Source organism: Phacochoerus africanus, chromosome 3, assembly GCF_016906955.1.
Source record: "Phacochoerus africanus isolate WHEZ1 chromosome 3, ROS_Pafr_v1, whole genome shotgun sequence".
In the NCBI taxonomy this organism is placed as follows: Eukaryota; Metazoa; Chordata; class Mammalia; order Artiodactyla; family Suidae; genus Phacochoerus; species Phacochoerus africanus.
In genome coordinates this window covers 168,567,069-168,591,489 of record NC_062546.1, presented here as the reverse complement: position 1 = coordinate 168,591,489, position 24,421 = coordinate 168,567,069, and the positions used below count along the sequence as shown (strand labels likewise).

General features: G+C 38.6%; 1 protein-coding gene across 2 annotated transcripts in view; it reads left to right on the top strand.

Moving 5' to 3' along the window:
* Positions 1–24,421, top strand: part of SATB2 (SATB homeobox 2) — a 191,764-nt gene that overhangs the window by 76,329 nt on the left and 91,014 nt on the right. For both annotated transcript variants that reach the window (XM_047773161.1, XM_047773160.1), the window contains exons 4-6: positions 284–410; positions 1,538–1,661; positions 14,307–14,409. In XM_047773161.1, coding sequence (XP_047629117.1) covers positions 284–410; positions 1,538–1,661; positions 14,307–14,409 — 354 coding nt within the window. The remainder of the gene's footprint in view (positions 1–283; positions 411–1,537; positions 1,662–14,306; positions 14,410–24,421) is intronic.

Below are 24,421 nucleotides of genomic sequence, written 5' to 3'. Positions count from 1 at the left end.
CGTATGGTTTTCTAAGTAATTTAAGAAACAGGAAAACATAAAAAAAAAAACAAAAAAACCCCCTGATTGTCCATGATTAAACCTCATCCTTTCATTCTCATCTTCCTGTGTCGTTAACTCAATTGTCAGCCAGAAAGAAATAGGCTATTGCACTGGGTTGTAAAATATCTCTGAGTGGGCCTTGAATGTTGACTATTGGGTGACCTTCTTAACATTGAACAAACAATGGGAAGGTTTAATAAATAGCAGATATGTGTTTATTGTGTTTTTCTTCCCTGTGCAGGAATAATCAAGCTGGGGAGGTGGAACCCTCTCCCCCTCAGTTATGTGACAGACGCACCCGACGCGACAGTGGCCGACATGCTACAAGATGTCTATCACGTTGTGACATTGAAAATCCAATTGCAAAGGTGGGTATCTCTGCACATCTGCCCTTCCTTACTCTCAGAGCTGCTCTGTCTGATGATCATCCAGTCATTATGGAGATTGGCTCATCCTGCCTTTGTTAATTTCTCGACTTTGCATGAAATGGAAAAAAAAAAAGAAAAAAGAGGAGGGAAGGAGGGGCCCTTCCCCAGGCATCTTTATAGTCCACATTCCAACTGTTTTATGTTTTGTTTTCAGAAGCAGTGAAGTGGTAACCTAGGGGAAGCTTGATAAATCATTAAAAATCTGCAGCCCTTAAAGGGGAACTTTCCACAACCCCTAATTTAATGAGTCCTCTGGTTAAATGCTTAGCACTTAGTATTTGAAGAATAAACACCTCTGCTCTTTCAGGCTTGTGTTGTCAGGGGTGAGTTTGGTGCCTGTGTAGCGGGCATACCAGGAAGGCCCTGGCACAGGGTGTCTCCTGCTTTCTTCTCTGGTGGCCTGCAGAAGTTTGGGAATGATTTTTTTTTTTTTTCCAGATACAGTTTCCAGAACAAATTATGCCCCTAAAATATCTAGAGGTTCTCTGCAGAGTCCTATAAAGTGTCTGCAAGTTGTGTGATTTAAGGAATGTTGTCCTTTAAGATTTTGAATTTATCCCTTTGGGAGAGTTTAATTAGGAACCTACCATTCCCATCCTTGTCTAGGAAATGCTTTAATGACTTTTTTCTAGTAATTTTTTTAGTTAGGGAAGTAACATCTCTGGATTGTCCTGTGAGGGAGAAGGGTAGGCCTTCAAATCTGATGAAATATTTTTTTACTTTGACCTTAGGAATGTCCAATGATTACATTTTAATTGATTAAATTAATCACACTACCCATGGCATTTCTTTCAGCAGAGTGGAGGAATCATATTTTAAAAAACCGGCATTTCCTCAAGTTCAAACTGACAATTTTTCTCAGGCTAGTGTGATAACCAACTTAAAGAGACCCTGTTTGGCTCCATCAGGGTCCTGGAGAAGCATTTTTCTCCCCTGCCCTCATTTTGGCCCACATTTGACCCTGTTCCTTGGTGGTTCTCCTGATACCGGCTCAGGACCCCGGGGGTGACTGCTGTGCTCTGCATTGTTAGGGTTTGCATGTCATTCATCCTTGCTCTGTTTTCCAGTTGTTCGAAGTTGGAAGACTTGCCTGCGGAGCAGTGGAACCATGCCACGGTCCGCAATGCCTTAAAGGAACTGCTCAAAGAGATGAACCAGAGCACACTAGCCAAAGAATGCCCGCTCTCCCAGGTCAGTGTTTGCAGGAGGAACGAAGAAGCCACGACTGGGCTCAGACAGCTTCTTTTATTTCTAGTCACACTACATTTAAGAGGTTGTGGTGCTTTTTGTTGTAGAGTAGAACATATCATTTAGGGAGCTTAAAACATCTCACTCACAGACTTTAACATTTCACATATGTCACAGGAGATAGGTATCAGTGTGTCCAGAAAACAAGGCTCAGAGAAGCACTTTACCTGCCTAAGCTTACTCAGCTGGTTAAGTGACAGGTTGAAACCCCAGTTCAGACCTCCCTTGCCAAAGCTCAGGCTCCAAATCATCATTGTATTACTTGGTCGGTAAAATAAGTCAGCCGTGCCAAACCCATCTTAGTTTTTTTATTTTTAAATTTTTTTAAATTTTTTTGTCTTTTGTCTTTTTTTAGGGCCATACCAGTGGCATATGGAGGTTCCCAGGCTAGGGGTCTAATCGGAGCTGTAGCCGCCGGCCTACACCACAGCCACAGCAACATGGGATCTGAGCCACGTCTGCGACCTACACCACAGCTCACTGCAACGCCGGATCCTTAACCCACTGAGCAAGGCCAGGGATCAAACTCGAAACCTCATGGTTCCTAGTTGGATTCGTTAACCACTGAGCCATGACGGGAACTCCTTAGTTTATTTATTTATAGAAGCTTTTCTGGGGCCAGCAGAGAGAGATGATCTTTTGCATTGTACACATTTGTAGAGATTTTGTAGTGCATTCACCATGTGAAAATGCATTATGAGAAAAAAATGATACTCCATTTTTACTGAACTCATCATAAATTAAAACAAGACACAAAAATAAGAGATTGAAAACATCACAGGGAGGGGTAGCAGAAGAAAGGGCTTCTGTTTCCATTTGTGTTCATGGGTGAGGGCTCCACTTTTTCTAATGATAATATGTTGGTGGTGATAGGCAGAGACTCAAAACTGCTATGAAAGGAACTCAGGTTGACCTTCTTTAAAGCCATGAATAGAAATCCATTTTCTGCTGTGAGTTGCTACACTTGATTTAAGACAATAGACTGATAACATGTCTGTCAAGTCCAAGAGAAGATGACACGGACCACAGAAGCTTGATGTGTCTTCAGCTGTGTTCTAGGAAAACAGAGTCTTTGGGGGAAGCAGGAAGCCTAGTGGTGAAGAGCTTGCATTGTCGAATCAGATTTGGATGCAGATCCTGGCTTACAAGCCTCTGTGACCTCATGTTTATAAGCCTACTTTTTGTAAGCAAAACCAGTAATAGTTCTTAGTCAAGTAATGAGGGGTGAGATAGATCATGTAAATTCTTGGCCTGGTACTTGGCATACAATGATACACACATAAGCAGTTCCAGCTATTATTGTTGAGACATGATATTTTTGGTGTGAACTGAATATTTTTTATGTGTATCTTGGAGAGTATTTTTGAATTTAGAGCTTCTGAAACAAAATCTACCATTAATATTTTTGCATGAAAAAGAAGGCATGTACCTGAGTGGTAGGAAGCTAGATAGAAAGGGACGCTAGTGTTTCTTGACTAATCAGTCATGTCCCTGCTCTTGTGCTTGCAGCCTTCACACAGGCCATTTCAATACCTACCTGGAGGTACGTCTATAGGGGCTGAAGCTTGTTGCTAGAGTTTTGATTTATTCCAATGTGATTGCTTCTGAAGTTCTAAAAAGAAGTATTTTGGAATATTCCAATCATATATGGCATATGATTTACATATACTAGATAAAAACAATTTAGGGAAAAAATTTCAATCAGTTCTACGTGTTATAATTAGTCACAATTAATTTTCTCTTGAATTCACGTGGAATCAAAATGGGCTATGCCTGGAAGTGGACAAGCTCCTGACTTAATTATCACCAATTCAGAATTTTATCCAAGGCTTTGGAGGCCAATGGAAATTTGGTCAAAATGGATCAAATGATGATGATTAGGTTTAGTGATAACTATAAAATGTGACTGGAGAGATAGCATGAGCAGAAAGAACCCACGTTAGGAGCTGAGAGCCCTGAGCTCTAAGCTTAGTTCTTTTATGCCAAATGTGTGATCCTAGGCAAGCCACCCACTCTCAGAGCCTCATTTAACTAGAAACTGGGCATGATTGGATGCACATAGTTCATATAATTTGCAGGGTTGTCTTGAGGTTCAAATGAGAGCATCTTTGCCCAGGCTGTAAAAGTTCTCACTTGCTCACCTAGTTGCCCAACCCCAAAACTTAATTCCCTGTCATTGTTATATTTGATACTATGGATTCTACCAAGTCCGTATCTAAAATCTCCCTCCTTTGTGCCATTGCCTTGTTTAGACTTTCATCACCTCATATGAAATATTTTAAGTCATCCTGCGTCATAATCTTTCTCCCGCCACCTGCTTCTCCAACACTAACATCGTGCCATTTCCACGTCTGCCAGCCTCCAGCGACTCCCCCTGCTCAGCCTGTAGGAAGTGCAGATCGCATGGCCCAGCCTATGAGAATTGGCATATGCCATATCTAGCCTGATTTCCCATCAGTCACCTCCTCCTTTCGCCTCCATCGGCTCTGTGCGCCAAACACAGGGAATCAGTTGTTTTGAAACATTTAACACTGTTCAGATTTCACCAAAATATTCCTGAGGGTGGGAGTAACCTAACTAGTACCCTCAGCATATCGAGTCTAACAAAGCAACTTTTTCTGTTATTTTTAAATTTCACGCAAAGTATGTATTCCACTCCATATATGATTGTGATGTTTTAAAAAATGCCATAAAATTTGCTTTACCTGTTAAATTATTAACCTCCCCCTCTCCCCCTGAGACTAGTCTTCCAGGGAGGTGTACCACGTTAATCTCTGGCTTTGGTGGTCCCCCACACACAATGCTGGTGACCTCAGAACCCTTCAGTGTGACACTAGCTTGCTTTTGCTATGTGATTTCCCCGGCCAGCATGCACTGCTCTCTTTGCTTGATGAAATCTTCCAAATTTCAGCTAGAACGTCACTGCTGGTAAAGAACCCTGACCTTCTGGTTACAGTAGTTGCTTCTGCTCTGAGTAGCCTTTTGTACACACCCCTGTCACAGCACTTATCAGCCTGTTGTCAGTGTTATCTGCCATTCTCATCACTTAATGGACTGCCCACAATAGCAGAAGTCATCTCTCATCTCTTATCTTCATGTCCTCTGCATTCAGCACAATGTCTATCTTTTATGTAGTTGTTAGTTTGATGCACAAGTTCTAAACTTTGGCCCAGTTGACCTTTGGAGCTGGATATTCTTTGTGGTGGGGGGCTGTTCTGTGTATTACAGGATGGGTAACAACATCCTTGACCTCTACCCACTAGATGCCAATAGCGCATCATTTCCCCCCCTCCCCACTTGTGACAACCAGAAAGTCTCCAGACATTCCCAAATGTCCAATGAGGGGAGGAAAATCACTCTTGGTTGAGAGCCATTGCTCTAATATATTTAATGAATTCAATATTACAGTGCTTTAGTAAGTTTTATAAATGTAGGGTTGGGTTTTATTATTTTTATGATGCTCTTCTTAGTTCTAAAATGTTTTGAATGAGAAACAGTGAAGACAGTGTTCTGGTAGTTGATGCCCAGTGCATTTTCAATGAAACAGGGGTTCAGTTCTTGCTTAGATATGGGGGAGATCTGATTTAGGCTTCTGGTATGCTATGTGATTATGGAAAATCTCACTGGCGTCATCCTTCTCAGCCTGCATGGACATGTGCTGTGTTCACCTGCATTAATCCTATGGCTATTAGCCTGAAACCTTTTATATTATTTACTTAAATTGCATAGCTAGATTGCATTTCAGTAAGCTCACTCATTTTGTTAGTGGTTTTTATAGAACAGGTGCATTCTTTTTTTTTTTTTTTCGGAAGTTCAACCTATGTAATGTGAATGAATTTTCATTCTAAGAAGGTGAAACAGTTAATTAAAATATGTATTTTACCAGCTTTAGTGGAGTCCCAGTTAAGAGTCAGGTACTTTACAGTGGGCTGGGGATACAGTGGTGAAGAGGAGAGAGAGATTAAGCTTTCAGTTTAGGAAGAAAAGAGTGGAACACCCAGTTCTCCTTACAGAGGGGAAAGGTAGCTTATTGGGCTATTTAAAATAGACTCAGTTCATGAGTAAAAGATGCCTGGTTTTGAAATAATTCTCCCTTATCACCCCCAGGCCAAACCATATTAGGTATTTCCTCACTTAAGTTTGGCAATTGCATAAAGGAATGATTCAGTGGCTAGTATATATATATTTTAACATCCCCATGGTTTACATTTTAAAAGAGCAGCCTTGAAGGCAGAAGGAAAGAGTGGGAAAGTCCATACAAGGGCAACAATTGTAGACCGAGGCATATGTATTTAATGGGAGGGAAGTCATGGTTTTGCTGTTCTCTGTCTGGCCAGATGCTTGGAAAGTATAGGTTGTCTTTGTGTGTCTGTATTTATTTTTGATTTCACCTTTCAAAATGTGTTTAAGTACTGACAGCCTCTTCCTTTTCCTCTGATGTCCCCCTGAGTCACCACTTCCAGACTCTTCCAACAGCCACATTGTCTTGTCTCAAGCATCCTAATTTAGTATGACTTAGGCACACGGCTCCCTTATTAAATGGTCTCTAACTGTTCCAATTTGAAAACATCATGAACACATCTTTCTGCGGCTTACTTATTTATTTATTTATTTTTTACTGGAGGAAGAGTTAAAAGACAAAACCCAGGTCCTCATTAAAGTAAGAAGAGCTAACAGTACCCATGTTGACGACCTCATAGGTTATGATGATCAAATGAAACAGCAGTGTGCAAATGCCTATACCTTCCAGGGTCCCCTTGCCTCCCCTTCTGACATTATCCATGCAACTCTTAGACATGGTTTAAAATTTTTTTTTTGTGGTAAGAATACATAACATGAGGCTTATTATTTTAATAATTTTTAAGTTTAAAATTTTTACAATTTTACAATTAATTTACAATTTAATTGTAAATTTTAATTTTACTATTTGGTGGCATTAATTGCATTCACAATATTGTAGAACAATCACCCCCATCTATTTCCAAGACTTTTCATCACTCTGTAACCATTAAGCAGTGATTACCTATTCTTCTCTCCTCCTATAATCCCTGGTAACCTCTATGCTCTTTTCTGTCTCTATGGATTTGTTTATTCTAGATGTCATAGAATATTTGTCCTTTTGTGCTGGCTTATGTCACTTAGCATATAGATATGTTTTTAGAGTGGCTCTGTCTCTTGCCCCTAGTTGAAGTTTTATTGCCAAATATTCGAGGAATAAGAGGACTGATGGAAGTTACTGAACTGTGAAAATGTTATTAGATTTCCCGAATGATGGTGAAATAGTGTTTATGTGGTCTTTTAAAGACATAGACTGTAGGATAATGATTTTGTAATCTAAGAAAATCTTGCCCATTTTAGGATCATTAAAGGACCAACTTAAATGTACAATATGCCAGAATAACCAGGCAGTGAAATCAGGCAGCCAGTTGGCTCCATTGAAAAGAACATATTGATCACGTGTTCATCTACAGGCAAGTGGGTGATCAACTGCCTGGACCAGTATTGTCTTAATCAGTTGCCAACCGTCTGTTTCATTTAATCTTTAATTCATGTATATAGTGGAGATGCGTCCTATCTCGTGTCAACCAAGTGGAGCCTGTCTGTTTCAGTTATTTTCATGCAAGGTTGTTTTAGTTCACAGCCCTACCTCATGAACTCTTGTTGAAGGAGGCTCACAAGTGACAGCTTCAAAATAATTCCCATCCTGGTGATTGTGATGACTGTCTGAAATGGAAGGGAGAGAGTTGGCATTCTCTGTCCTCAGGCCTGCTGTGCAGATCACCTCTCTGAATCCTTACAACCTCCGGGGCAGGGACCAGTACTGCCCTTCCACAGACGGGGGTCCTCCCATCAGACAAGGAAGCGTCAGGCAGAGAGGCTCTCACATCCAGTCTGGTCAGACTCCACAGCCCGGAGGAAGTGATTCTTTCAACTAGAATGGCAAAAGCTTTTAGTTCTGTTAGTATGACTCAGAAATGGGATGGAGGATAGTAGAAGACGGCCAAATGACATTCATTTTTCATGATAAAGTTATTCCTCCAAATCATTTTTTTCCCTTTACTATATCCTAAATTGGAATATTACAATAGTCTCATGTTTAATATGCTATTTAGCATGTCAAAAAGCAGAATGACCAAGCTGAAAACAAGCAAAGAATGAGTATATCATTCATTGCCTGCATCAAGCTCTGATCTCCGTGTTAAGGTAGAAGGGGCGGCTTTGAGAGGCCAGGCTCTCCCCACCATCTTGCTCAGGTAGGGTAACCATTCACTTTGGTTTGAGAACATTCTTTTTTGCAGTGAGTGTATAATGGATCTGCAGCTTTGCTATTCTTGGTATAATGTTGCTGTTCAACCAGATCTCACTAAGCCAGAGAAAGCAGTGAAAGATATCCAGTTGTTTTATCTTTCTTTTTTGGGGAGGAGGAAAAGGGGATGCTCAGATCTCTGTCTTTCCAAGTATATTGTACAAATCAACGTAACCTGTTTATTGTTTATTATTTTGCTTTTCCTATTAAGCTTTAAATTGCCTTTAGGGTCCTTAACTTTCTCTGATTCTAAACTCCTTAATGAACTCATATAAGGGGGGATAACTTTGGGTTTTTTTTTTTGTCTTTTTTTAGGGCCACACTTACAGCACATGGAGGTTCCCAGGCTAAGGGTCTTACTGGAGCTATAGCTGCCAGCCTACGCTAGAGCCACAGCAATGCCAGATTGGAGCCACATCTGTAACCTACACCACAGCTCTTGGCAACGCCAGATCCTTAACCCACTGAGCGAGGCCAGGGAATTAAACCCGCAAACTGATGGTTACTAGTCAGGTTCGTTAACCACGACGGGAACTCCATTTTTTTTTTTTTTTTTTTGGTCACCTTGTTTCTTGTTTTGTCTAAAGAATTGGTTGCAGTACCCGCTTTGAGCTTGTGCTAGCTGGTGGAGATGGTGGAGAATACTTCCTTCCTTTCATCATTTTCCCTTCTCAAGAGACCTATGAAATAGTGTAGTCTGGTTGTCGTGTCTCTTTGTGGTGCTTTCCACTGCTATTTGACTTTGGACAAGATGGTTGTTCATTCCAAGTTTCCGGGACCTCGGTTTGAAAAATGGAGCCATCCTTATAACAAGAAAACAAAAAACAAAGAGAGTTTAAAATTTGTCTCAGGAAGCTAAAAGAAAATTCATTTTTCTTAGCTAAAATTTCTACCTAGCCATAATAAGTATTAATAACAGTGCTATGATATTCTCTTGCAGTGGGTTTAGAGTAAATTCAAGTTAGCTGATAAACTTTGAAGTAACTAATTCTGATATAGTCTGATTCCTCAAATAGTTTACTTTGTTAAAAAAAAACTTGCAAATATAAGTGGTAGATGTGTCAATGACTGCAAGAAAAGGAACTTAAGATTTTGATCCCCTGTATACAGTCTTCATCTTTAAAATTCATTGATTGATTACAGAGAAGTATGAAATTTTCAAAACATTTTCTGTAGTTAGGAAGACATCTTAAACCTTCCTATTTATTTCAATCCATAATATTTTTAATAACATAGCTTTGTCTACAGTCACTGTCAGTTGTGCTGTTTATGCTGTGACTAAGTGCCCAAAAGGGCTGCCTCACTGCCCATCACACACATGTCTTCCCCCTTTCTTTCTCACAACCCCACCACCATGCAAAGTGGAGCACACTTAGTAAGTACAGAGTCATTTTATTAGTCACTTAATATCCGTCTATTTAATTATAACATAGATATTAATGTTTACTGAGACATAGTCCTTTTGTTTAAGTGTTAGATATAATAATACACATATCTTTTGGGTTACTTGTGCCAGTATTATTTTATACTAACATGGATACTCAGAAATTACTTGTATTCTGGATTAAAAAACCGGATTCAGATCTTGTTCAGTTATCAAAAAGCTGTGAATGTTCTAAAAGCACAATTGTATGGTTACTCTAGAATGCCTGGAAAACATAAAAGAGCAATGAGGACTGCAAAATTATATATGTATTTTTAAAAGCAGTGAATGGAAATTAGATAGTTTTTGGCAGGGTGGTAGGTGGGAGAGATTTTTAATCATTACTCATCCCATTTTGCGGCAACTATATCTCATCAGGTCTAAGATGCTCTTGACTGGAAGATACATCCCAATTTCAGTGACATGAAAGTCCCTTGGTATCCTAGGAGATTGGCTCTAGATACCTGCATCCTCAGATTCTCAAGTCCCTTGTATAAAATAACAGAGTATTTGCATGTAACCTATGCATATCCTTCCATATACTTTAATTTAGAGTTATCTCTAAATTAAATGCCATGTTAATAGTTCCTGGGGTATGTGCGGCAAATTCAACTTTTGCTTTTTGGAGCTTTCTGGAGGTTTTTTTCCCAAATATTTTCAATCCACAGTTGTTTGAATCTCTAGATACAGAACCTCTGGATGTGGAGGGATGGCTGTATTTTTAAAATGTGACTACAGAATGGATGAAATGTGGTCAATGCAGATTCTCTGTGCCCCAGGACCTCTAGAGAACACCGTTCCTTGTAGAGTAAAGGTCAGCATGGGCTGGGTCTGTGTTAGCCCCTTTCAGTTTTGTTTATAAGAATTAAGTTTTGATGTTTTTAAAATAAATTGATGCTAACATTAATATGTCCTTGTATTCAGAGTATTCCAATTAGGCCTGGTGATTCAGACTCATGCTATGAGAATTTATCAGTCTAATGTAGGGTTAGAGAATGTTCATATTTAAAACTGGAATAAGACGTAACATGACCTTTCATATAAAATATCCTCAAGATGTACCTCTTCTGGTTTTTTGTTAATTATTATTTATTTATTTGTCTTTTTAGGGTCGCACTCACGGCACGTGAAGGTTCCCAGACTACGGGTTGAATCAGAGCTGTAGCCACTGGCCTACACCACAGCCACAGCAACACCAGATCTGAGCTGTGTCTGCAACTTACACCACAGCTGGTGGCAATGCCAGATCCTCTACCCACTGAGCAAGGCCTAGAACTGAACCTGCATCCTCATGGATGTCAATTAGATTTGTTTCCGCTGAGCCATGATGGGAACTCCACCTCTTCTGTTTTTAAAGCTCTCTCAGATTGAATTATAAAAATTTGCATCAGTATCAGTAAAGCTATTTTAAGGGTCAACTAAGTGTAAGGACCTGCAGGGAATTAATGTGAATAAAATGTGCCACAAATTTGAAGAAACCCTTCTGGTGACTAAAGTTTCTCATATTCTAGGAAACTGTCTTTACTTGCTACTCAGTTCCTTTGCTCAGTTCATAGCTTAAACCAATTTATTTTTTGTTCTGTGGTCAGTAGAATTAGAAACACATTTATAATAATATGGAGAAGAGAACAAATCGGATTGAATCTCTGGGTAGCCAACTTTTTTTCCCCCATTACCTTATTATTATTTTATGTTTCAGCAGTGCAGCATTTATTGTTCACCCATTTCACTTACTGCACCCTCAATCCTCTTCCCCTGTGGTAACCACTAATCTGAACTTGAATCTATGAGTTTGTTTTTATTTGTTTTATTGTTTTTAGAGTCCACATGAGTGAAATACAGCATTTGTGTTTCTCTGAGTTATTTCACTTAGCATAATACCTTTAAGGTCCATCCATGTTCTTGCAAATGGCAGGCTTCCATTCTGTTTTATGGCCAAGTAATATTCCAGTGTATACCATGTCTGCCAACTCCTCCTTTTTAAATGAATGTGAACCTGACTCTAGCATAAGACCATTTGGTGAAAAAGCTAATAACATCCCATTAACATGAGAGTGTTAATGAGGATGCATCTGGAGCAAAGACAAAGTAAGGGAGGCCAAGGAGTGAGGGAAATGTGGATTATCTGGGGCCAGAGTGATTTGGGTTTCTGTCCTGGTCTTATGGGCCAGGAGGAGTTGAGGGGCAGTTCCAGACAATACTTGGAACATTTTGCATTTTAATCTGCTTTGTAGACCATTTCGCACTGGAGGGTTTAGGTCTGACTCCTGCCATGGCTATGTATCTTATGCCTTTCCAGAGTGTAGCATTCATACAAACAACATAGAGAGATGACAAGTACATTTGCAGTTTTTCACATACACCAGAGTGGCCGGTGCATCTGTTATTAGGCTGCTTTCCTATTAAATTTTTCATTATTATGATATTACAGTTTGGCATTTTAAAATTTCATCTTTGTCCCTTTTCATCTGTTATGTTTTAGTGACTCAATATCCCACATCAGAACTGTGTTAGATACAAGGGAGAGGGAAAGAAATAAAGAAAGAGACATAGTCATGGTCCTCAAGGGTCTTACAGACTGGGACAAAGAGAAAAATCTCAGCCCAGGGAAGGAAGGAACTAGTCCAGCTAGCCAGGAGACTTCTTTACTCCTTTGTCAGTAACAGACAGTATGGAGGTACCTTAGAAAATTGTGCATAGAACTACCATATGACCCAGCAATTCTACTCTTGCGCATGTATCCAGCCAAAACTTTATTTAAAAAAGACACATGCACCTGCATGTTCATTACAGCACTATTCACAATAGCCAAGACATGGAATCAACCCAAATGTCCACTGATAGATGAATGAATCAGGAAGATGTGGTATATATACACAATGGAATACTACTCGGCCATAAAAAAGGACAAAATAATGCCATTTGCAGCAACAGGGATGGAACTAGAGACCCTCATTCTGAGTGAAGTATGTCAGAAAGAGAAAGACCAATACCATATGATGTCACTTATATCTGGAATCTAATTTATAGCACAAAGGAACCTTTCCACAGAAAAGAAAATCATGGACTTGGAGAATAGACTTGTGGTTGCCAAGGGGGAAGGGGAGGGGGTGGGAGGGACTGGGAGCTTGGGGTAAATAGATGCAGAACGTTGCCTTTGGGATGGATTAGCAATGGCATCTTGCTGTGTAGCACTGGGAACTCTGTCTAGTCGATTATGATGGAACACGTGAGAAAAAAGAATGTGTACGTGTATGTGTAACTGGGTCACCATGCTGTGCCGTGGGAAAAAAAAATATATATATATATATATAAAGAAATAAAAAAAAATAATAGCAGACAAAGCAGAACCCTGCCTCAGGAGCTTAGGATTCCATTGATTCTCTGAGGTAGCAGGCAAGGCTCCTAAAGTTCTGTGATACACTCAGGTGATACCAGCTCTTTGTGTTTCCAGGGCTGTGTTCAGATTCTCAGATGAAAAGAGTTCTCCTTACTCTCTCCTCTCAGAGAACAGAATTGTCATTTAGAGATCAGCGACTGCTGGGAGGCTATAGAGAAAGGACTAAAGAGGTTTCTGTGAATTGAATTAGGACCCCCTTCCTCCCATCAGTACTGCAGAGTGATTAAAAAGAGAGGGAGTCTGTGGGCTCACAGAGGGACCTGTCTTAAAATGGGAGTCTGTGCAGGACTGTCTGCTGGCATTGGAACCTTCTGGTAAATAACTTGCCAATGTCTTGATTTATTGTTATCCTCTTTATCTTAACTACTTTGTTGAAAGGCCATTAGAAGTTCTAAGATTTCGTTCAACTGCTCCATATCAGAGGATACCTTTTTTAAGAAAGATGAGATTTCAAGACAGGATGTAAAACCTTATGTAGGTCACTTGGATCTCTGGACTTATTTATGTCCATATGACAGAATTTGCAGAAATAAAATCTATATATAAAACATACACAAGTACAGGTACTATCACAGTCATTCGGGTATAAGTTAACATCTGCCACGAATCTTGGTCCAAGCATGCCATATTGACTGAAAACATATCTCTGAATGAAATTTAATTCAAGGTGCGTAGTTAGAATTTTTAATTTTTCACTCTTAGGTCAGGCTGTGCTCCCCTTCTCTTTCCTTTTAACTGCAATTACAAACGAATCAGCTAAGGGGTTGACCTGAGGAGAGAGAGGAGGATGAAGGGCAAGAAGGAATCAGGTACTTAAGGACTCAAAGTCTTCGCTTTGATTCATTTTTGGATGAAACACAGTACAAGTGTTATGTTTAGTTTCCCCAGGTCTAAAATAGCACTGTTAATTTTTTCATTTGGTGAATTTTCATAACAAGTGCTAATCACACGTTTCTATAAATTATATTAATTTAACTTATTTCCCTAAATGTTGTTCTGCACTGTGTAGCACGGATGTTCTCAGATTTTTGGCCGTGTAAGCTTGTTGCAGTTGGAAGCGGAACAGAAACATCTGAAAAGCATTATTTGGAATACAGATGCAGGAGCATCTGATCTCACCTTTTGCTCGGGTTCCTAAATCCCAAATCACAACTGTCCTTTCTCTTTGCATTCAGTTTGGATGCCTGGCCCACCCTGCACTTTTGACATTATCCCAGGGTTGGATTTTTGGAGAATGCACTATCCTCATACAAGTTAGAGGAATAGTAAATGTCAGTAATTGTCAGTAATCGAGGTCAATAGTTTAGTTTGCAGGAGTGTGACTATTTCAGATTTAAAAGACAAAGGAGATTGGTGTGTACTATAGTGTGCCTTTTTTTTTTGTCCCTAAAGAGATATACTCGTACACACATTTATGGAAGAATAACTGTTTTGTTTTGTTTTGTTTTTTCTTTACAGAGTATGATTTCATCCATTGTAAATAGCACGTATTACGCCAACGTATCAGCAACCAAGTGCCAGGAATTTGGGAGATGGTATAAGAAGTACAAAAAGATTAAAGGTAAACTGACTTTTATTTTTGAAGCCTGTTTTCTTAGGTCAATGTGTTGTTGATTCTTGGGAACTTATGCTAATTGAGATATAATTACTAATAAATTTTTTTGTAACTTTTATAAAGATAGGATTCTTTTTTTATTGAGGTATAGGTGATCTACAATATTGTGTTAGTTTTTAGGGGTACTGAAAAGTGATTCAGTTGTATATTTATTTTTCAAAAAAACACTGCAGGTTATTATAAGATAGTGAATATAGTTCCCAGTGCAGTACAGTAAATCCTTGTTGTTTATCTATTTTCTATATAGTGGTGTATATCTGTTAATTCTGTACTCCTAATTTATCCACCTCCCCTTCCTCTTTGGTAACTGTAAATTTGTTTTCTATGTCTGAGTCTGTTTTTGTTTTGTAAATAAGTTCATTTGTATTTTCTTTAGATTCCACATATAAATCATATAATATTTGTCTTCCTCTAACTTATTTCACTCAGTATAATGATCTCTAAGTCCATCCATGCTGCTGCAAATAGCAATATTTCCTCCTCTTTTGTGACTAATATTCTATTGTTCGTATATACCACATCTTCTTTCTCCATTCATCATAAGCTGATGGGCACTTAGATTGCTTCTGTGTTTTGGATGTTATAAATAGCACTGCTGTGAACATTGGGGTGCAAGGCAGGATTCTTAATATTTTCATCAAGAGATCCAAATTGGCTCCCTTTAAAACTAATATGGTTGAACTAAAGTAAAATTCTTAGCATAACGTATGAAGTTTATAGTTTTCACAAGAGATGTTTGTGAAGGCTGAGATCTTTAGGAATGTTTTGAAGTGGTGTATTTTAGTAGGCATGTCTATTTAAAAGGCTCAATCAGGAGTTCCCATTGTGGCTCAGTGGAAACTAATCTGACTAGTATCCATGAGGATGTGGGTTTGATTCCTGGCCTCGCTCCATGGGTCGGGGATCCAGTGTTGCTGTGAGCTTTGGTGTGTGTCACAGGCACGGCTCAGATCCCTGTTGCCGTGGCTGTGGCTAGGCCAGCACCATAGCTCTGATTCGACCCCTAGCCTGGGAACTTCCATATGCTAACAGGTGTGGCCCTAAAAAGCAAAAAAAGATAAAAGGCTCAATCAGTCATATGCTATCACTTATATGTGGAATATAAAAAAAGGATACAATGAACTTATTTGCAGAACAGAAACTAACTCACAGACTTTGAAAACTCATGATTACCAAAGAAGACAGAGTGGTGGGGGGAGGGATGGGCTAGGGGTTTGGGATGGAAGTGTAAAATTAGGTTGTGATGATGGTTGTACAACTATAAATATAATAAAATTCCATAAAAAAAGAAAAAAAGGCTCAATCAATAAAAGCGGTCATTCTAGTTTAAATCAGCAGTCATTGTTGAAGTACCAGTTAACAAACTGAAATGATTATGTGGTATCAGGAAATCTTTGGCCAGAAGTTAAGTTTTGATGTATTTACTTGGAGACAATTCCAGAACAGTGGTTAAAGCAAAGGGACTCAGACCACAAGACAGGCTTGTATTCAAATCTTTGTCTTCTGTTTGCTAGCTGTGTGAGCTTGAACAAGTTATTTAACTTCACCAAGACTTAATCTCCTCATCTGAAAATTGGAAGTAATAAAAGTAAGTCACTGGCTAGCAGTGAGGACTAAATATGTTAAGACCTTCACAAAGTAACCTCTTAATATACAATAGCTATAATACTGTAACAGTAATTAATAGTGATAGTTGTACTAGCAGTAGCATATTATATATGGAATTATGTCTGGTCCTGAATATACAATTCACCTCTATAATAAATGGCATACTATCTAGGCCATCCAGCCCTTTAAATATGTCGTGATATTTTGCCTTTGCAAATTTATCAATGTTGGAAAAATTCTGTTGTTCTCACTTCAGTTTAAATGCTATTCAATTCAAATGCATACCCTGAGGGGGCTTGGGGAGTTTTTAGTAACTCAACAGGTTGGTGTTTGAGGGTCTTTCTAGTCCATATTTTGCATGATTATGCCATCATCCATCATGCTTTAATATAGACGTGCAGAGCCTTGCTGAAGGTTCACTGCCCCTGTCTGAGAGGGTTAAATAAGAATGTATGGTAGGCATGTAAAAGTAAAGGATGAATTTACTTGTTTGTACTACTGCAGTTTCCTCCAGGGAGACAATGTGGAAGTAATGCCTCTTGGCTGTTGAGTATTTGGGAGTTTGTTTACAAGGTTACCTTTTGAGGAAATGAGCTTTATTTGCATCAGTGGCACATTTCTGATTACAAAGGAATGAGAGCATTTTATGCTAAGTACACAATTTGTAAGAAAAGTCAAGATGGTGAACTACCAGGAGGAATTAAGTTCACTGAAAATTGAATTAAGATCCATTCCTTTTCAGCGTATTCTGAAATTCTTAGGATCCTCTGGTTTCTGGTGTTAGCACTTACTTTAGAGTGTTATTAATATTAACTCTTGTGCAGGATAAGACGAATAACTTTCTCATTACAAGACATGATTGTGTGGTTCAGAAGTGTTTCTTTTCTGTAAGTGTTGCCTCTAAGTTTTTCTTTGAAAATCGTATTGTTCAAGTGCTTGAACAATATCCTCTTTGGCTAAAAAAATCAAAAGAATCATGCAGCGTCAAGGTCATTTGTTAGATCCCATTTACTTGCTGTTACAAGAGAAAGGAAGCGAGTGTCCTCTTTTAATAGTCAGGAGTATAATTCCAGATTCAAAAAGACTGGAAACTCTTCACTCTAGTGTTTTCAGAATTGCCACTGCAGAATCTGTGTGTGTGTGTGTGTGTGTGTGTGTGTCTGTTCACACACACATTAATACTTATGTCTACTACTTTTCTTCTTTCTTCCTTAGAGATTCAGTTCTTCAAGCTCTATTTTTTTCTTCAAGATAGTAAATGCACAGTTAAATCTTTAAGTGCCATAAAAGTAGACTGAGACCTTGATTTCAATCAGGAGGTCAAGGATCCACACCTGAAGAGGCTGCCAGACACTGTGTACACATGCTATTCAAAGAGATGAAGCTAGTCATTGCTGTTGAAAAGTGTGTGTGTGTGCATGTGTGTGTGTCAGTAGGAGGAGAAAAGGGAAGGTTAAGGTATGTGTGAAGTAAACACAAGCTGCCGTAAAACAGTTCAAGTGGTGTTGATTCATCAACCAACGGAGTGGGAGGAAAAACAAAGAATTCATGACAGGTATAATGGTGCACAGAAAATAAACACCCCAGAGAAGTGCATTTTATTAACTTTCGACCTTCAGAGAAAAGAAAGTGTTGGACCTATACGGGAACATTTCATTTGATAGAAGCTTTATGCTATGAATAGACTTCGCCATGGGAGTTCCTATCTAGTAGAAGCCATTTCTCATTAGAAAGCAGTGATTTTGTTTTGCAGAATTTCTATTTGTGTCCACCCGTTTTCAAAATGAAAAAAAAAAAAAAGAAGTAATGAGTTTCGAATCTGGAGATGAAGTAGCAAAGCCAGAACTCTCCCTTAGGGCTCTTCCTGGGCACCTGGAAGTCAGAGTTCTCTATCTTTTCTTGCCCACCGCCCCTCCCACCCCCTCACCCCCTCCCACTTTGTTTCCATTCCAGAGTTGCCAATTGACATGTCTCATTGCTGATATTCAGTCTAGAAGAAAATCTCAAGCTAACTTACTGATGTCCCAAACTAAATGCAGGCTACATTGTTAAATATGTTTCCTATTATCTGCTAATGTCTGTTTTAATAAAACAGTGGGAACTAAATGGTTGCTTCTTAATCAAAACCATGATTTCCTAAACATAAGCTATGTGATTCTGTTACAAATTGCCACATAGAGATCTCCTAGGTCAAAATTTTATTCTCTTTTCATAGAAATAAATAAACAGTAAAATAATTATATACTCTAAGAGATCAAAGTAAATATGACTAAAACCTGGCAAAAATAAAAGTCTACTGAAAGGATTAAAAAAAAAAAGATCAGATTGCAAATTCTATAGTTAATGCTTAAATAAATATGAGAAAAATGAATAATCAATAATTTGATATCATTAAAAACAGATGTAAAATCTATATACAAACGGAATTATCTAAATTTTGAAGTAAACATTTTAATGTGCCTTTTTTGAATTTGTTGTTATTATAGCTAAACTATTTACACGTATTCTTTAAAAAGTCCTACGTTGGTTTGGTTTAGCATGTTAACTTTATTTTCCCCAGTGATCACAGCAAAGCACATTCTGTTTACTTTTTTCCTTTAATTTCAAAGACAGTCATATTTGAGTTAGCATTAGTGTTAATTCAGGATGGATGGGGAGACAGTTTGTGTACTCTGGTTTTAAAGTCCAGAACCATGAACCTGCTTTCCAGGAGTTTTTGATATTGAAGGATATGAAGTGGGTAGATATGAAGTTGGTTGATTTAGATGACATTGTAAAATTGCTGTTCATCTCATGCTCTAATTGCTTCTGGCCTAGGTATTACAATGTAGAACTCAGAAGCTCCCGGGTTTAAGAAAAATGTACAATTTGTAGAAGAGCAAAAAAAAAAGACTAATATTAACAGATTATTGTGTAGGTGTTTTAATATTGGACACAAGGATAATACACAGGGATGTAGAAAGAAACTTCTGTGCTATTACAAAATTATTTTCAAGAATTTGGGGAATTATATAGGATATACCTATATCAACTTTTCTTTCACAAACTCTACACATTTTATTAAAACATTTAATTTTTTTAAGCCAAAATCTTCTTTTGTATTAAATCTGTTTAGACATAAACTTGCCCCATCATGTTTGTGAAACTGAGTGGCAATTATGGGCAATACTATTAGAAATTACACTATTATGGCAATCTGTTTTTGCAGGGGATCTTATAAGAATAGGAAAGTACCTTAACAAAGAAGGGCTCATGTATTTTAAATGTTTCCTAATTAAAAATGCGTTAAAAGAATATAATTTTATATCTGAAGTGTTTTTCATCTGGCACCAAAGTAAAATGAACTGTCGTCTTTGGTCAGGTCAGTCTCGAGTATTTAATATGTCACAAGAATTAAGGGGTCATTGAAAGTTCACACAAATCTAGTGGATATCATGAAATTATTTGTGTCATAAAATAATACCACTAGAATGAATGGCCCTAACCAAACCCCACGTTTTGGCCCCAAAGCAAAATTATCCCCATCACTTTCCTTTTCTCAATCATTGCTTGAGAACTGATTGGTAGTGGTCTTAATTTTATTTGTTTATTTGAGTTTATTTTGCAAATATTAAAAAGCTGGGAGAAATGAGGATTTTAAAAACCAGTGTTACTTCCTCAAGCCTGGTTTATTCTAGTAATCAGTATTTTATCTGACCCTGTCTGATCTAGTCTTGCAAGATCAAACGTCCAGGCCAGCAAGCAGACAGTAAACAAAGCCCATGGAGGGTTTCAGTAAACACAAAGATTAGATGTTGAATGAAAATTAAACTCCTTGAACTAGTTCTCTGTACTAAAGTGGTTAAGTGGGTTGTGATTAAAAGAAATAAGTAATTATGATCATTATAGCTGAAATGATATAATGTTACCACATTTAAAGCACCTCTTATACCCAAAAATGATTGTGTCATTTACAAAGTGGTGCCTCGAAGTTGAATAGAGAAATCAATGTCCTCTGACCTGGTTCCATAAGGCAGCTCTTGCTTAGCCATGGTGGTCAGGACAATGCCTTTAATCAACTGCCGGTACGTCAGCCACTGCCGCTGTTTAGCTCTGATGAGGTAAAAGCAACTTAACTTTTGTCTATCTAATTCTCCTGAGTCATGAAAGAAATCTACTTTCAGCTCAGGATCCACATGAGGGTATTTGACGAGGAAGTTTGTCTGCCCTCTGCTTCTGTTGTACCTTGTGTGAGGCAATGACAACATCCCATCTTTGCATTCTCTCTAAATATCATATTCATGGAAATAGAAACATAACTTCCACAAACAAGCCCTTTCCATCTTACTGGTCTCCACCGTTTGAAAGAGCTGTGGTGATCAGTGATCTGCCTTCACTGATCACCGTACCCTCCCCAGCTGTCCGACTGTCCGATTGGAAGCTTATTGGTAGTGTCATCAAGTCGAAGAGTGGTGCATGAGGAATGTCTTGGAGTTGAGCTCAGATGTGGACTCCTTTCTTACTTTAATCTTAGGGAGCTCATCCTAGCTGTACTGGTAGCTGCTTCTTTAGCCTGAATGTGTTTATTCATAAATGTTTAAAGAAGTAAAAGCATTCATTAGTCAACAGTGTGGTTTGTAGATGAAAAGAAACAAACTGGCTATCTTTTCATATTTATACTATTTATAAGCCATTTAAAATGCATGTTAAAAAAGAATGGACGGGAAAAAAAGGTCTGCTTTTATAACTTCTTCCTTTCTTCATCCATTCATCATATTTACTTATAATTTGAAAGAATTATAACACATAGTTCCTGGTTTCAAAAGCCCTTCATTCTCTATAAAATAAGGTAGCATTTGGGGGATGAGGGCTATTTCGAGAAGACGCAGCACATGAGTTATGCCTTGAGGACAAACTGAGCTTTGCAAAGAGAAAAAGGAGGAGGAACGTTTTGGGCAACTGCAAGTTCATGAATACAAACGCAGAGGTGCAAAAGAGCATGATGTTTTTAAGAAATTATGGGGAGTTTCCCATTATGTCTAGAATGGCAGTGCATTTATCATGATATTGTAATGTCACATGCCCAAAATGGCTAAGTTTTTTTTTTTTTTTTTGCTCTTTAGGACCGCACCCATGGCATATGGAAGTTCTCAGATAGGGGTCGAATTAGAGCAGCAGATGCCGGCCTACACCACAGCCACAGCAACACCAGATCTGGGCCGTGTCTGCAACCTACACCGCAACTCACGGCAACACCGGAGTCTTAACCAACTGAGCAAGGCCAGGGGTCAAACCTGCATCCTCATGGATACTAGGTTTTGTTGTCACTGAGCCAGGATGGGAACTCCCAAAATTGCTAAGATTTTTGACTGGTGAAAAGGACAAGAGAGAACATGGCTGGGTATGGGATTGATGGTGACACCAATCAATTGGTAAAAGAGCTGAAATGTTTGGGACCTGGCTATAGAGAACATTTATGTTATAGTGATGAAAACTAAGATTGAGAAGGTAGTGGCTACACCTTAGGAAACTCTGAAAGCCCAGTTGAGACATTCTGAGAATCACTGAAGGTTTTTCAGCAACAGAGTGAAATAATGAAAATGGGGGTTAAAAAAATTCTCTAGAAACCTTCTAAAACTATGTCTGGATGTGAGTATGTATGGCAGGAGGAAAGGCAAGTGGGAGGGATAAAGGGAGGTGTACACACCCTGGAGGATGCAGGCAAAATATAATTTATTTCAGTAATATGTGGAAGTGAGGCAGTGAGGGAGTGAGGCTTTGGCTTTGGTGGCGGAAGTGAGAAAGAGAGAAGTGACCAATGCAATATAATTTTAGGAAAAGAAAGGGAAATCAAAGTAGAGTCCAATGTTTTGAGCTTAAATGACTCTTGATGGTTTTGACAGAAATGGGACAATATAAACTGAGAGGAAGTTGCTGATGCTTCACTGAGAGTTGGTGAACTAGATAGAAATGTCCACTGGACCGTTTAAAGAGTAGAGCCAGCTGACCAAAAGACAGGACTAGAGAATAGATTCTGGAGCCAGATTTTTGGGATGTAATAGTTAAAATGACACCAAAGGAGGATTCTCTGAAGGAGAGAGTGAGAGCAGGAGGGGACTGGAAGTTTTGAGAGATAAACAGGCCATGTGTTAAGAAGACATGATTGGGAAGAAGGTGAGGTTTCATGGCAGCCAAGGGAAGATGAGGTACCAGTGGAGAAATGTTATCAAGGGTGACAGGAGGAGAAGGAGAGGTTATCTTAGAAGGAGAGGAGGTTCTTAGCTTTGGCAAAAAAGGGATCATAATGATATTGGCAGGAGCTATTCCCCTGTAGTGTGAGAACAAAGGGAAACTATATGCATCTGAGATGGAAGGTGGCAAGGAAATGAGGAGAGCAAATACTGACTTAGTGAGGAAGGGCTGTAAGAGCAGCAAGGTGCAGCATTGGGGTTAAATGTAACACATACTTTTACCCCCACCTCAGTGTTCAGGAGAGAGAGGATGGAGCCAGAGGAGGCCAGATGCTTGGAAGAAGGAGAAGGATGATAAGCAAGAGCTCCCAGACTAGGAAGGGATGGGGTCTGAGGCACAGATGATGCCTCACCTTTGAAAGAATGAGAAATGGCTATGTCTTCTTCAGAACCTGGAGGGAAAGAAGGGAAGGAGATGGATAAGGAGACAGGGCTTGGAGATGGAGTCAGTGGTAAAGAATGAGGCATCTCATGCCATATGGTAGGGGAAGAGGTGGGGTGAAGGAGAGAGAGTGGTTGGCATAGGGCTTGATGAGGAGCCCTGAACTAGGTTCTGGACCCACTCTGTTTGGGAAGCAGTGAGAGAGAAGCAGGGAGTTGCATTGAGATGACACAATTAGGACAGTTTAGGTCTCTTTAGTTCTTAGCTTTTCCTTACAGTATGCTTTAGATTTCTCATCGCTTCAGATTTCCATTTGTCTTGCCGAGAAACAAAATTAAAAACTCAAACATGAAGATAGATCTGATGATGCCTAATGAGGAATCTGCAGAGTTGCCAAATGAGGGGTTTTGTATGTAGACCAAGAAATGTCCAGTTCATTTAAAATCTGTTATGATTGTGGTGACATCCTCTTATTCTGGGAAACCAGTAGGTTAAATCAGAGAATTCTCTTGGTCTCTTGAGCGATTCAATAAAAATTCCTATTTGCTTTTCCTCAGATGGTTTACAAAGTTAAAAGCTGAAAAGCACTTATATCTGCAAGGCGCTCAAGTGCCATGAGAGATGCTAGGACGAACATAGACTATTCATTGTCTGTGGTAGGCAGTTAACTAGCTGTTTGCTGACTGATGATAGGCCTTCACTTTACCCTATGCAAGAATTTGAGATTATCTGACTTTGGACTTCTGAACTCCCAAGGGAATAGACATAAACCTAGAGTCATCTGGAGTATAAGTCAGGCTGTGAGTTCTAACATGGGGCCTTTTAAACTCTCAACTTCTAAGTTTCTTGTTTCATAGTAAATTTGATTCTTGAATAATTTCCCTACTAGGCCAAAAATTCCTTGAAAGAACGTCTTGGGGGACCCATCCATTTTGTGCCATTCTCTGAGCCCTGGGAACATAGGATATTGAATATGGTAGATACTTAGCAAATATTAATAGAATTGAATTTAATGTAGATGAATTTATTTGAACATATGCACTTAGAACAATTTTATTTTTGCACATATTATATTGTGAGTAATCTTATTTGTTATCAGATGTGTCAATTGAGGGAAAAAAGAAAATCTTTGCTTGTTTAATTCATATTACAAATATCCTTAGCAAACTAGTAATTGGTTAAGATCATTTTCTTTTTATGTTAATTAGTTATCGAGCTAACGATTTACCAGTTGTTACTCAGTTCCACTGAAAGAGACAGTAACACCTCTATTACGTAAAAATTAGAGACCATTTACATAGCCTAAGAAAGACATCACTTTGAGGTGTTTCTAGCGAGGTTATTAAGTATTTTCCTTAAAATAATGCCTCCAAACCTTTAAGCCCGCTGAAATCAGAGAGGATGGCCAATGAAAAAGATTCATTTTTCCTTAATAGGTTGAGTTAAAGAATTAATCCACATAGAATGCTCCTAAATGGTAATATAAAGTTTCTAAAATATGATCTTTTTATATCATGTGTGATTTCACTTGTGAAATTATAGTTTTGGATTAAAATGAAGAGTAAAAACCAAGATGTTATTAGATATAAGTAGCTTTAACCTATCAGAAAGTTATAGGGATATTTGAAATGATCAATATTGTCAAGTTATGATAAAGCATTACTTGAAACCAAAAGGGTTTCAGATGCAGTAAAGGTGGATAACGCTCACTTTTTCCACAGAACATAATGAGTCCCAT